The sequence below is a fragment of the Ylistrum balloti genome, unplaced genomic scaffold, assembly GCF_031769215.1.
Source record: "Ylistrum balloti isolate Yb309-2 unplaced genomic scaffold, AGI_CSIRO_Ybal_v1 Utg370050, whole genome shotgun sequence".
Lineage (NCBI taxonomy): Eukaryota > Metazoa > Mollusca > Bivalvia > Pectinida > Pectinidae > Ylistrum > Ylistrum balloti.
The window spans coordinates 620,880-637,171 of NW_026782103.1; the positions used below are offsets into that span (position 1 = coordinate 620,880).

General features: G+C 30.3%; 1 protein-coding gene across 1 annotated transcript in view; it reads left to right on the forward strand.

Moving 5' to 3' along the window:
• The window catches only part of LOC132549222 (solute carrier organic anion transporter family member 2A1-like), a 45,834-nt gene that overhangs the window by 13,412 nt on the left and 16,130 nt on the right, over nt 1-16,292 (forward strand). The window contains exons 2-4 of the mRNA XM_060213136.1: nt 9,540-9,626; nt 15,131-15,307; nt 15,739-15,903. Coding sequence (XP_060069119.1) covers nt 9,540-9,626; nt 15,131-15,307; nt 15,739-15,903 — 429 coding nt within the window. The remainder of the gene's footprint in view (nt 1-9,539; nt 9,627-15,130; nt 15,308-15,738; nt 15,904-16,292) is intronic.

Here is a 16,292-nt window from a genome sequence, read left to right on the forward strand (position 1 = left end):
AGTTCAAAATATACAAAGTTATCTACAGTTCAAAATATACACAGTTATCTACAGTTCAAAATATACACAGTTATTTACAGTTCAAAATATACACAGTTATCTACAGTTCAAAATATACACAGTTATCTACAGTTCAAAATATACACAAATATCTACAGTTCAAAATATACAGTTATCTACAGTTCAAAATATACACAGTTATCTACAGTTCAAAATATACAGTTATCTACAGTTCAAAATATACACAGTTATTTACAGTTCAAAATATACAAAGTTATCTACAATTCAAAATACACACAGTTATCTACAGTTCAAAATATACACCGTTATCTATAGCTCACAATATACAAGGTTATTTACAGTTCAAAATATACCGTTATCTACAGTTAAAAGTATCCACAGTTATCTACATTTCACAATAGACAAAGTTATCTACAGTTCAAAGTATACACAGTTATCTCCAGTTCAAAATATACACAGTTATCTACAGTTCAAAATATACAGTTAGCTATAGTTCAAAATCTACACAGTTATCTACAGTTCAAAATATACATTTAGCTATAGCTCAAAATATACACAGTTATCTACAGTTGAAAATATCAAGTTATTTACAGTTCAAAATATACAAAGTTATCTACAGTTCAAAATATACACAGTTATCTACAGTTTAAAATATACACAGTTATCTACAGTTCAAAATATACACAGTTATCTACAGTTCAAAATATACACAGTTATCTACAGTTCAAAATATACACAGTTATCTACAGTTCAAAATATACACAGTTATCTACAGTTCAAAATATACACAGTTATCTACAGTTCAAAATATACACAGTTATCTACAGTTCAAAATATACACAGTTATCTACAGTTCAAAATATACACAGTTATTTACAGTTCAAAATATACACAGTTATCTACAGTTCAAAATATACACAGTTATCTACAGTTCAAAATATACACAGTTATCTACAGTTCACAATATACACGGTTATTTACAGTTCAAAATAAACAGTTATCTACAGTTCAAAATATACACAGTTATCTACAGTTCAAAATATCAACAGTTATTTACAGTTCAAAATATACACAGTTATCTACAGTTCACAATATACACTTTTATTTACAGGTCAAAATATACAGTTATATACAGTTCAAAATATACACAGTTATCTACAGTGCAAAATATACAGTTATCTACAGTTCAAAATATACATAGTTATCTACAGTTCAAAATATACACAGTTATCTACAGTTCAAAATATACAAGTTATCTACAGTTCAAAAATAATATCTACAGTTCACAATATACAAAGTTATCTACAGTTCAAAATATACACAGTTATCTACAGTTCACAATATACACAGTTATCTACATTGCAAAATATACAGTTATCTACAGTTCAAAATATACATAGTTATCTACAGTTCAAAAGATACACAGTTATCTACAGTTCAAAATATACACAGTTATCTACAGTTCAAAATATACACAGTTATCTACAGTTCAAAATATACACAGTTATCTATAGTTCAAAATATACACAGTTATCTACAGTTCAAAATATACAGTTATCTACAGTTCAAAATATACACAATAATCTACAGTTCAAAATATACACAGTTATCTACAGTTCAAAGTATACACAGTTATCTACATTTAACAATAGACAGAGTTATCTACAGTTCAAAATATACACAGTTATCTACAGTTCAAAATATACAGTTAGCTATAGTTCAAAATATACAAAGTTATCTACAGTTCAAAATATACACAGTTATCTAAAGTTCAAAATCTACAGTTATCTACAGTTCAAAATATACACAGTTATCTACAATTCAAAATATACACAGTTATCTACAGTTCAAAATATACACAGTTATCTACAGTTCAAAATATACACAGTTATCTACAGTTCAAAATATACACAGTTATCTACAGTTCAAAATATACAGTTATCTACAGTTCAAAATATACACAGTTATCAACAGTTCAAAATATACACAGTTATCTACAGTTCAAAATATAGTTACTACAGTTACAGTTATCTACAGTTCAAAATATACACAGTTATCTACAGTTCAAAATATACACAGTTATCTACAGTTCAAAATATAGTTATCTACAGTTATATACACAGTTATCTACAGTTCACAATATACACAGTTATCAACAGTGCAAAATATACAGTTATCTACAGTTCAAAATATACATAGTTATCTACAGTGCAAAATATCATGTAATCTACAGTTCACAATATACAAAGTTATCTACAGTTCAAAATATGCACAGTTATCTACAGTTCAAAATATACACAATTATCTACAGTTCAAAGTATACACCGTTATCAACAGTTCACAATATACACGGTTATTTACAGTTCAAAATAAACAGTTATCTACAGTTCAAAGTATACAGTTGTCTACAGTTCACAATATACACAGTTATCTACAGTTCAAAATATACAGTTAGCTATAGTTCAAAATATACAAAGTTATCTACAATTCAAAATATACATAGTTAGCTATAGGTCAAAATATACACAGTTATCTACAGTTCAAAATATACACAGTTATCTACATTTCAAAATATAAAGTTATCTATAGTTCAAAATATACACAGTTATCTACAGTTCACAATATAAACAGTTATCTTCAGTGCAAAATATACAGTTATCTACAGTTCAAAATATACATAGTTATCTACAGTTCAAAATATACACAGTTATCTACAGTTCAAAATATCAAGTTATCCACAGTTCAAAATATACACAGTAATCTACAGTTCAAAATATACACAGTTATCTACAGTTCAAAATATACACAGTTATCTACAGTTCAAAATATACACAGTTATCTACATTTCACAATAGACAAATTTATCTACAATTGAAAATATACACAGTTATCTACAGTTCACAATATACACAGTTATCTACAGTTCAAAATATACACAGTTATCTACAGTTCAAAATATACACAGTTACAGTTTACAGTTATCTACAGTTCAAAATATACACAGTTATCTACAGTTCAAAATATACACAGTTATCTACAGTTCAAAATATACAAGTTATCTACAGTTCAAAATATACACAGTTATCTACAGTTCAAAATATACACAGTTATCTACAGTTCAAAATATACACAGTTATCTACAGTTCAAAATATACACAGTTATCTACAGTTCAAAATATACACAGTTATCTACAGTTCAAAATATACAAGTTATCTACAGTTCAAAATATACACAGTTATCTACAGTTCAAAATATACACAGTTATCTACAGTTCAAAATATACACAGTTATCTACAGTTCAAAATATACACCGTTATCTACAGTTCAAAATATACACAGTTATCTACAGTTCAAAGTATACAGTTATCTACAGTTCAAAATATACACAGTTATCTACAGTTCAAAATATGCACAGTTATCTACAGTTCAAAATATACCGTTTTCTACAGTTCAAAATATAAACAGTTATCAACAGTTCAAAATATACAGTTAGCTATATTTCAAAATATACACAGTTATCTACAGTTCAAAATATACACAGTAATCTACAGTTCACAATATACAAAGTTATCTACAGTTCAAAATGTCAAGTTATTTACAGTTCAAAATATACACAGTTATCTACAGTTCAAAATATCAAGTTATCTACAGTTCAAAATATACACAGTTATCTACAGTTCAAAATATACAGTTATCTACAGTTCAAAATATACAGTTAGCTATAGTTCAAAATATACACAGTTAGCTATAGTTCAAAATATACACAGTTATTTACAGTTCAAAATATACAAGGTTTTCTACAGTTCAAAATATACACAGTTATTGATAGTTCAATATATACAAAGTTATTTACAGTTCAAAATATACACAGTTATCTACAGTTCAAAATATACACAGTTATCTACAGTTCAAAATATACACAGTTATTTACACTTCAAAATATACACAGTTATCTATAGTTCAAAATATACACAGTTATCTACAGTTCACAATATACACAGTTATCTACAGTTCAAAATATACACAGTTATCTACAGTTCAAAATATCAAGTTAAGTACAGTTCAAAATATACACAGTAATCTACAGTTCACAATATACAAAGTTATCTACAGTTCAAAATATACACAGTTATCTACAGTTCAAAATATCAAGTTATCTACAGTTCAAAATATACACAATTATCTACAGTTAAAAATATCAAGTTATCTACAGTTCAAAATATACACAGTTATCTACAGTTCAAAATACACATAGTTATCTACAGTTAAAAATATACACAGTTATCTACAGTTGAAAATATCAAGTTATTTACAGTTGAAAATATCAAGTTATTTACAGTTCAAAATATACAGTTATCTACAGTTCAAAATAAACACCGTTATCTACAGTTCACAATATACACGGTTATTTACAGTTCAAAATATCAAGTTATTTATAGTTCAAAATATACACAGTTATCTACAGTTCAAAATATACACAGTTATCTACAGTTCAAAATATACACAGTTATCTACAGTTCAAAATATACACAGTTATCTACAGTTCAAAATATACACAGTTATCTATAGTTCAAAATATACACAGTTATCTACAGTTCAAAATATACAGTTATCTACAGTTCACAATATACACAGTTATCTACAGTTCAAAATATACACAGTAATCTACAGTTCAAAATATACACAGTTATCCACAGTTCAAAATATCAAGTTATTTACAGTTCAAAATATACAGTTATCTACAGTTCAAAATATACACAGTTATCTACAGTTCAAAATATCAAGTTATTTATAGTTCAAAATATACTAAGTTTTCTACAGTTCAAAATATACACAGTTATCGACAGTTCAAAACATACATTTAGCTATACTTCAAAATATACACAGTTATCTACAGTTCAAAATATACAGTTATCTACAGTTCAAAATATACACAGTTATCTACAGTTCAAAATATACACAGTTATCTACAGTTCAAAGTATACACAGTTATCTATAGTTCAAAATATACAAGTTATCTACAGTTCAAAATATACACAGTTATCTACAGTTCAAAATATACACAGTTATCTACAGTTCAAAATATACACAGTTATCTACAGTTCAAAATATACAGTTATTTACAGTTCAAAATATTCAAAGTTATCTACAGTTCAAAATATACACAGTTATCTACAGTTCACAATATACAAAGTTATCTACAGTTCAAAATCTACAAAGTTAGCTACAGGTCAAAATATACACAGTTATCTACAGTTTAAAATATACACAGTTATCTACAGTTCAAAATATACAGTTAGCTATAGTTCAAAATCTTCACAATATACAAAGTTATCTATAGTTCAAAATATACACAGTTATCTACAGTTCACAATATACACAGTTATCTACAGTGCAAAATGTACAGTTATCTACAGTTCAAAATATACATAGTTATCTACAGTTCAAAATGTATACAGTTATCTACAGTTCACAATATTAACAATTATATACTGTTAAAAATATCAAGTTATCTACAGTTCAAAATATACACAGTTATCTACAGTTCAAAATACACATAGTTATCTACAGTTCAAAATATACACAGTTATCTACAGTTGAAAATATACACAGTTATCTACAGTTCAAAATATACACAGTTATCTACAGTTCAAAATATACAGTTATCTACAGTTCAAAATATACACAGTTATCTACAGTTCAAAATATACAGTTATCTACAGTTCAAAATATACATTTAGCTATAGCTCAAAATATACACAGTTATCTACAGTTCAAAATATACACAGTTATCTACAGTTCAAAATATACATAGTTATCTACAGTTCAAAATATACACAGTTATTTACAGTTCAAAATATACACAGTTATCTACAGTTCAAAATATACACAGTTATCTACATTTCACAATAGACAAATTTATCTACAATTCAAAATATACACAGTTATCTACAGTTCAAAGTATACACAGTTATCTCCAGTTCAAAATATACACTTAGCTATAGTTCAAAATATACACAGTTATCTACAATTCAAAATATACACAGTTATCTACAGTTCAAAGTATACATCTCCAGTTCAAAATATACAGTTATCTACAGTTCAAAATAGTTACTACAGTTATCTACAGTTCAAAATAAATATATCTACAGTTCAAAATATACACAGTTATCTACAGTTCAAAATATACATAGTTATCTACAGTTCAAAATATACACAGTTATCTACAGTTCAAAATATACAGTTATCTACAGTTCAAAATATACACAGTTATCTACAGTTCAAAATATACACAGTTATCTACAGTTCAAAGTATACACAGTTATCTACATTTCACAATAGACAAAGTTATCTACAGTTCAAAATATCAACAGTTATTTACAGTTCAAAATATACACAGTTATCTACAGTTCAAAATATACACAGTTATCTACAGTTCAAAATATACCTATTTATCTACAGTTCAAAATATACACAGTTATCTACAGTTCAAAATATACACAGTTATCTACAGTTCAAAATATACAAAGTTATCTACAGTTCAAAATATACACAGTTATCTACAGTTCAAAATATACACAGTTATTTACAGTTCAAAATATACATAGTTATTTACAGTTCAAAATATACAGTTATCTACAGTTCAAAATATACACAGTTATCTACAGTTCAAAATATCAAGTTATCTACAGTTCAAAATATACACAGTTATCTACAGTTCAAAATATACACAGTTATCTACAGTTCAAAATATACACAGTTATTAACAGTTCACAATATACAAAGTTATCTATAGTTCAAAATATACAAAGTTATCTACAGTTCAAAATATACACAGTTATCTACAGTTCAAAATATCACGTTATTTACAGTTCAAAATATTCAGTTATCTACAGTTCAAAATATACACAGTTATCTACAGTTCAAAATATACACAGTTATCTACAGTTCAAAATATACACAGTTATTTACAGTTCAAAATATACATAGTTATCTACAGTTCAAAATATACAGTTATCTACAGTTCAAAATATACATAGTTATCTACAGTTTAAAATATACATAGTTATTTACCATACACAATATACAAAGTTATTTACAGTTCAAAATATACATAGTTATCTACAATTCAAAATGTATACAGTTATCTACAGTTCACAATATTAACAATTATATACTGTTAAAAATATCAAGTTATTTACAGTTCAAAATATAAAAAAGTTATCTACAGTTCAAAATATACACAGTTATCTACAGTTCAAAATATCAAGTTATCTACAGTTCAAAATATCAAGTTATTTACAGTTCAAAATATAGTTATCTACAGTTCAAAATATACACAGTTATCTACAGTTCAAAATATACACAGTTATCTACAGTTCAAAATATACACAGTTATCTACAGTTCAAAATATACACAGTTATCTACAGTTCAAAATATACACAGTTATCTACAGTTCAAAATATACAAGTTATCTACAGTTCAAAATATACACAGTTATACAGTTCAAAATATACAGTTCAGTTATCTACAGTTCAAAATATACACAGTTATCTACAGTTCAAATTATACACAGTTATCTACAGTTCAAAATATACAAAGTTATCTACAGTTCAAAATATACACTTATCTATAGTTCAAAATATACAAAGTTATCTACAGTTTAAAACATACAGTTAGCTATAGTTCAAAATATACACAGTTATCTACAGTTCAAAATATACAGTTATCTACAGTTCAAAATATACACCGTTATCTATAGTTCACAATATACACGGTTATTTACAGTTCAAAATATACCGTTATCTACAGTTCAAAATATACACAGTTATCTACAGTTCAAAATATACACAGTTATCTTAATTTCACAATATACAAAGTTATCTACAGTTCAAAATATACACAGTTATCTACAGTTCAAAATATACACAGTTATCTACAGTTCAAAATATACACAGTTATTTACAGTTCAAAATATACAGTTATCTACAGTTTAAAATATACACAATAATCTACAGTTCAAAATATACACAGTTATCTACAGTTCAAAATATCTACACGTGCAACTTCGATCTAGATATAGTCACGGTAAAATCCTAGTAAAGCGAACACTTATCTACATGTGTGACCTCGATCTATTTATAGTTAGGGAAATCTCTAATAAAGCGAACATTTATTTACATGTGTGACTTCGATCTATTTATAGTTAGGGAAAACTCTAGTATAGCGAACATTTATCTACACGTGTGACTTCGATCTATTTATAGTTAGGGAAATCTCTAATAAAGCGAACATTAATCTGCACGTGTGACTTCGATCTATTTATAGATAGGGAAAACTCTAATAAAGCGAACATTTATCTGCACGTGTGACTTCGATCTATTTATAGATAGGGAAAACTCTAATAAAGCGAACATTAATCTGCACGTGTGACTTCGATCTATTTATAGTTAGGGAAATCTCTAATAAAGCGAACATTAATCTGCACGTGTGACTTCGATCTACATATAGTCACAGTTAAATCCTAGTATAACGAACATTTATCTACACGTGTGACTTCAATCTATTTATAGTTAGGGAAATCTCTAATAAAGCGAACATTAATCTGCACGTGTGACTTCGATCTATTTATAGATAGGGAAAACTCTAATAAAGCGAACATTAATCTGCACGTGTGACTTCGATCTATTTATAGATAGGGAAAACTCTAATAAAGCGAACATTAATCTACACGTGTGACTTCAATCTATATATAGTCATGGTAAAGTCCTAGTATAACGAACATTTATCTACACGTGTGACTTCAATCTAATTATAGTCACGGTAAAATCCTAGTATAACGAACATTTATCTACACGTGTGACTTCGATCTAAATATAGTCATGGTAAAGTCCTAGTATAACGAACATTTATCTACACGTGTGACTTCGATCTATTTATAGTCACGGTAAAATCCTAGTATAACGAACATTTATCTACACGTGTGACTTCGATCTATTTATAGTCACGGTAAAATCCTAGTATAACGAACATTTATCTACACGTGTGACTTCAATCTATTTATAGTCACGGTAAAATCCTAGTATAACGAACATTTATCTACACGTGTGACTTCGATCTACATATAGTCACGGTAAAATCCTAGTATAACGAACATTTATCTACACGTGTGACTTCGATCTATTTATAGTCACGGTAAAATCCTAGTATAACGAACATTTATCTACACGTGTGACTTCAATCTAAATATATTCACGGTAAAATCCTAGTATAACGAACATTTATCTACACGTGTGACTTCAATCTAAATATAGTCACGGTAAAATCCAAGTATAACGAGCATTTGTCTACACGTGTGACTCCGGTCTATTTATTGTTAGGGAAATCTCTAATAAAGCGAACATTTTTTTACATGTAATTAGTATATCTGTGACTTAACAGCTGGGGTATAGGACAAGCATATTAACAATATTGATTTTGTGATCAACATATTCGATTGATTCATTTTAATTGTAGGTGTCATTATGGGACTCAGCATTTTTGGCCCAGCTATAGCATTTGGACTCGGAGGTTTTTTTACCAAAATCTACATCACACTTGAAGGTAAATAAATGTATTACGACATTTTTCAAGGTCTGTGATATATTGTAAATCTATTACAGGGCAGTCGTAACGACTGTACTTTATGATGTATCGTGAGGAATGTCACAAGATAAAACGGATAGGCAAAAACAAGTCTTTGAAGGTTTTGTAGTGCGTTAAACACCAACAAAACGTGTTGTTTCTATTTGAATGCATGGTGACTTTTGATGTCTCAATGCGTGTAGTGGTATTGGAAACGGACCCTCACCAAGATCAGCTGTTCGCCTGTTTGGCTATTTATAGCCTGAACCACATTTTACACCACAAAAAGACCCAACAATACATATATACCTCCAAGGAAAGGATGTACTTAATTCATGAAGTAACTGTTATTTTATAAATACATATTTATATGATAAAAATATGTAAAACAAGGAAGATGCAAATAAAATGTTTTAAATGACAACATCGAACTATTTCAAGCAGAAATTAAATCGCTTCTTTTCTGTTTTGGAAGAAAAATCCTACAATCAACACTGTCCAATTGACCTCGTCCATACTAGGGAAGTTTCTTACACGCTAGTTATACTACGATAAGGCCTTAATTCCAATACATCTCTAACAAGTCATTGAAATATTTTCGATTATTCTGTCGAAGATATTAGTGTCATAAAGATTATTACAGATATTTGAAAGGGTAACTGATTTCAAACATAATTCTAAAACCGGAAGTTTGTATTTTAGTTTCATTTTCAGGAGACCTACCACCACGGACTTCCGAGATCGAGTTTTTGACATGATCTATCAAATAGACGTTTGAACTATTTTTCATTTATGATAGAAAATTATAAATATGATGAAAATAGATTAACTGAAAAGTTTGTGAAAACTGTATTACGAAACAACACTGGGTAGTATAGAGTTAGCGCTTTATGATAAATTGTAGTGGTAAGTGACAAACCCTATGTGATTTTCTTCTGATATCATGGTGTATAGCTGTCGAGTGGAATAACTTCGAAGCTGTAAAATCAGCAGCAAGAATTTATCAACTCCTTTTCCCTGGAAATAAAACCTATTGTGCAGTCGGTGTTGATTGCATAAGGAAAATGAAGGCCTGATTGGTGAATTTTGATGCAATTAATAATGAATACAGATGTAATTGGAAGGAGCCATAAAACACAGTTCCTAGCTACTGGGGTTGGAATCAGGCCTATAGCTTGTATTCTTGTTTCGGGTTTTCACTTCCACCAACACCAGGCTGTAGTAACTCTTTGGTCTCTAGTCAAACGCTCTAACACTGTAGAGAAATCCCCACAAACTAGGGTTAGAAACACAGCTTGTGGTGTTTACCCTTTGTATTGAGACCTATTAATGAGCAGTGCTAAAACAAGCTATGAACTGGTGAAATTTGATTGGTCACTTCAGTGGACCATAACCTGCACTACACTGCAACAGGTGATGATTTCAGGGTCACACTTGACTGGACATGATCACCGTAATGATCATATGAAGATCTTGTCATGAGTGTATGTCTTGAACCTACATATAAAATATATATGATCAGTGTGACTCATCACTGAAGATTATGTAATTGTCGGGCTTAATAGACACATTACAATGCTATTGGTGTACCGCAATGCACTCTGGGAAATATTGGAATTATGGGAAGTATACTTTAACTTAAATGATCTGGATATTTTATCGTATATGATACTGTACTATGTATTTCTAACCCTAACACGAGATATTTGTTATATAAGATACTGTACTATGTATTTCTAACCCTAACCCTAACACGAGATATTTGTTATATATGATATTGTACCATGTATTTCTAACCCTAACCCCAACACGAGATATTTGTTATATATGATACTGTACTATGTATTTCTAACCCTAACCCCAACACGAGATATTTGTTATATATGATATTGTACCATGTATTTCTAACCCTAACCCCAACACGAGATATTTGTTATATATGATACTGTACTATGTATTTCTAACCCTAACCCCAACACGAGATATTTGTTATATATGATACTGTACTACGTATTTCTAACCCTAACCCCAACACGAGATATGTGTTATTTATGATACTGTACTATGTATTTCTAACCCTAACCCTAACACGAGATATTTGTTATATATGATATTGTACCATGTATTTCTAACCCTAACCCCAACACGAGATATTTCTTATATATGATACTGTACTATGTATTTCTAACCCTAACCCCAACACGAGATATTTGTTATATATGATACGGTACTATGTATTTCTAACCCTAACCCCAACACGAGATATTTGTTATATATGATACTGTACTATGTATTTCTAACCCTAACCCCAACACGAGATATATTGTTATATATGATATTTCTTATATATGTACCATGTATTTCTAACCCTAACCCCAACACGTTATATAGATATTTGTTATATATGATACGGTACTATGTATTTCTAACCCTAACCCCAACACGAGATATTTGTTATATATGATACTGTACTATGTATTTCTAACCCTAACCCCAACACGAGATATTTGTTATATATGATACTGTACTATGTATTTCTAACCCTAACCCCAACACGAGATATTTGTTATATATGATACGAGATATTTGTTATATATGTATGTACTATAACCCTAACCCCAACACGAGATATTTGTTATATATGATACGGTACTATGTATTTCTAACCCTAACCCAAGATATTTTATTATGGCTTTTCACTAACTTGTGAAAAGACCTATTGTTTTTGTTCGGTTTCTTCTTATTATTATTATTCTTATTATTCTTATTATTCTTCTTCAAATTTTGTGGGTTCGTAATCTTTTAAATTGTAAAAGCTAGACATACAATCTATTCATTTATTTGTTGATACGTATATGAACTTGTCGATGCCGATATTTTAAGTAGGTCAAAAATTCAATATGGCCGCCATGACGTCATAACTTAAAAACTTTAAAACGTCAATATCTCGAAAATCTTTGATTATACAGAGTTTGTGCAATTTTTTGTCATGACATGTTATCAGAAAATATGTCAAATAAAAAAGCTCGCTGTTGGGTAAATTTTTCAAAATTTAACAAATTTTAATTTTTTTTTCAATTTTGAACTTCGTTGAATTTTTTTATTCAGATCGATGCAGAACGTCCTTCCGATGAAGTTAGTGTTTTCAGTTCTTCTGAAACATTTACCATTTCCGCTGTACGCCATTTTGAAAATTTCTTGTGATCTTTTAAAAATGCCGACAAATAGGAAAACTCGTTCTAGATCAATATTGATGGGCTATATTTTATGAAATTGTTACTGAGAAGATTTCCCCAGATGTCTTCTACCATTTAGTGACATATTCAAATTCATCGGAAAAACAAAATGGCCGCCATGACGTCATATCCGATTTTACCTAAAATGCCGTAACTCAAGAACTGTTTCAGCTAGTGACCTCAGTTTTAACCATATTATGTAAAATAATACGAAAACACTTTTCACAAGAGAAAAACTGGCATCAAAGGTCAACTTCCGGTCTTCGGTAGGGGTCAAAGTTCAAAAGTGTTATTTTAAGTTACCAATTTTGACAAACTTCTTCTCAAGTTCTGCATAGCCTTGAGTCTTGATATTTCATGTGTAAGATGTCTGATCAATTATCTATCAAATTTGTTAATATGAATGACCTTGACCCACTTTCAAGGTCACAGGGGTCAATTATGTAAAAATCGATAAATGGTAATTTCTCCATTGTTAAGCTGCCAAAAGTCTTCAACTTTGGACATAAATATTCTGTGGACATTTCCTGTCGAGTGATATAAGAGAAACGTACCTCAAAATTCAACTTTCGGTTTGCGGTAGGGGGTCAAAGTTGAAAATTGCTATTAAGGGTACCAATCTTTGAAAAACTTCTTTTCAAGTTCTGAAAGGCCTAGAGGCTCTATATTTCACACATATGAAGCATATATAACTGGCAACAAAGTTTGATAATATAAATGACCTTGACACACTTTCAAGGTCACAGATGTCAATTAACTAAAAATCGTTAAATGGAAGTTTCTCAATTTTTAGAAGGCATACAATAATAAAATTGATTATAAACCTTCTGTGGAGACTTCCTAGTGATTGTCATAAGGAAAACTTCCCTCAAAATGTCAAAGTTCAAATATACAAAATAGGGTACCAGTGTTCAGTTTCACAAGGGCTAGAGAACTAATATTGGGGTTATTTTGATCATCATATGTTACATTATAAGGCTTGCAAATATGAATAACCTTGACCGACATTCAAGGTCACAGGGGTCAAATATGTTTGAACCTTTAAAAAGTGTATTTCTTCGTTATTATGTAGTTATATCTCCTTAACGTTTCAAGATTCAAAGTTCATCTTTGGATATGTTGTAGAGACTAACAAACAAGGAATCTTTCTCATATATTGTTATCAGGATAAATGTCAACTTCCGGTCAACTTGTCGCCAAAGAAGTGAAAAGCCCGCCAAATTGTTAAGAACAATTTCTAGTTATATATTGTAATTGAAAGTGAAGTATAAGAGCTATGTCCCTTGAATATGACTTATAGCTTATTACATGTTTGTTAATTTGTTCATCTAATGATTTTTGTCGATTAATACAAATGTTTATACTTCTGTAGTAAGGTATGGAAAGGTATTCTGTACTATGTTAATATTTTAGTATGCATCATTTATGGTTAATCAAATACCAATGATTGTCACACCTAATGAAAGTGTTTATTATACGTGTAAATAGAAAGTACTTTGAATGATTGTGATCGCTGTTATACTGACTGTTGGTGAAGCTTTCAAAGATACACAGACGACGAAAGACTTCTTACAAAGTACATAACACAGTTTTTTGCAACAGGTGGTGGGTGAGAGTCTGAAATAGTGACTTTTCCGAAACCGCTTTTCAAGTTGGTGCGAGGGCTGTTTAGTTCTCACCAAAGCTTGGACTTTTGACTGTGGGTAACTAGCTATAGGGTTAGGTTAGAGCCCGAGCTAGGAACACGAGCAAGGATTGACTTAGTAGGTAGGACAAACTAGGGCTTAGTCAGGATCGACTAAGTGGTTTTGCTCGGCGACTAGTTCAGTAGCTGGAACTAGGGTTAGGTGAAGTCACTGGGTGTCGAGCTTGTACTCAAGCTCACATGCTAGTCAGAACAGTCTGTGTCGGGACAGCAGTCCATGTGAATACTATTTCGTTCGTTAGTTTTATTGTTAACTCAGGTAGAGTTTGCTATTACACGCTATATGTATGTATCGGCATTTGTTATTATCTCTGCAAGGAATCAGAGACTTACCCGCCGTGTGCAAATCTAGGCTGCACGTTACAATATGACACTGTATTATGTAATACTAACCCTTACATTTGTCCTTGGCTTTCTCTAGTTATGCTCTTACTTTGGATAACACCTTTTGTGATTTCTACAAACTATTAACATAAACTGTACATGTAAGAGTTCAAACTTGTCTGAAGTTGCATATTATTCTTTGCCTTTTTGTTTTCTAGACGTTAACATCAGTCCGCGCGACCCCCGCTGGGTTGGGGCTTGGTGGCTCGGCTTCCTTTTGTTTGGATTTCTCGCCATCTTGGCGGGTATTCCAGTTTTCTGTTTCCCGCGCAGGTTCAAACCGAAACCAGCTGATCATTCTGACGGGAAATCAGGACTTCTTGAAAATGTGAAAGGTAACGTACATCAAAACACGCCTATATTTTATAGTGCTTAGATTGACTGTATCATCACGTAGAGTGAATCTTAGAAAAGGAAATACAATTAAACATTCCTATATTGCATGGAAACACATAACGAGACGAGGTCGTTTAGAAAGTGTCTTTATGTCATGATGTATTCTATAGATACAACAGAAGATAATAGGAAGGTTTCTGTATTTATGCAGAATAAGCAATGTAGGGGGTTGTAGATCTAGTGACTTTGCAACTGAATTCATAAAGAAGACAATCAGGATACAGACAAAACAAGCGATGATCATTCCCAATCTTTTCTTACAAGTATCCAGTGTCTGAAGACACAACACGGAGAGGTCTATCGGAAAGTTTCTGTATTTTTGATACAGACAGCACAGATGGTATTAATTCTGTACATTTCTTTATTATAGATATCATTAAAGGCCTATGGCTGCTGGTGACGAACCGACTGTACATGCTAGTGGTGGTGGCAAACTGTCTGATATTGTTTTATGTCGGAGGTGTCTTGGCCTTCTTACCGAAGTACATGGAAACACAGTTCCAGATTCCGGCTTGGTTCGCAAACATAGTGATGGGTGAGAGCGCTATATAATGTATGTCTGGGTAGACTTCTTTGTTATCCTACATTATTAGGTGTCTCCGAATCGGAGTTTATTTAAGGGTAGGTATTCTTTGAGTCGACGAAACAGCTTTATTCGTTGGTCAACAAAATAATCACAGATTAAAAAGTCATGACATATCTTCAACAACACCAGAGCAACACGAACAAAGTTCGTTAATAGATCGATTAACTCTGGAAATGTTTTACAGGTATTATCTGTGTGATTGCTGTATATTATACAGGTATTATCTGTGTGATTGCTGTATATTATATAGGTATTATCTGTGTGATTGCTGTATTATACAGGTATTATCTGTGTGATTGCTGTATATTATACAGGTATTATCTGTGTGATTGTTGTGT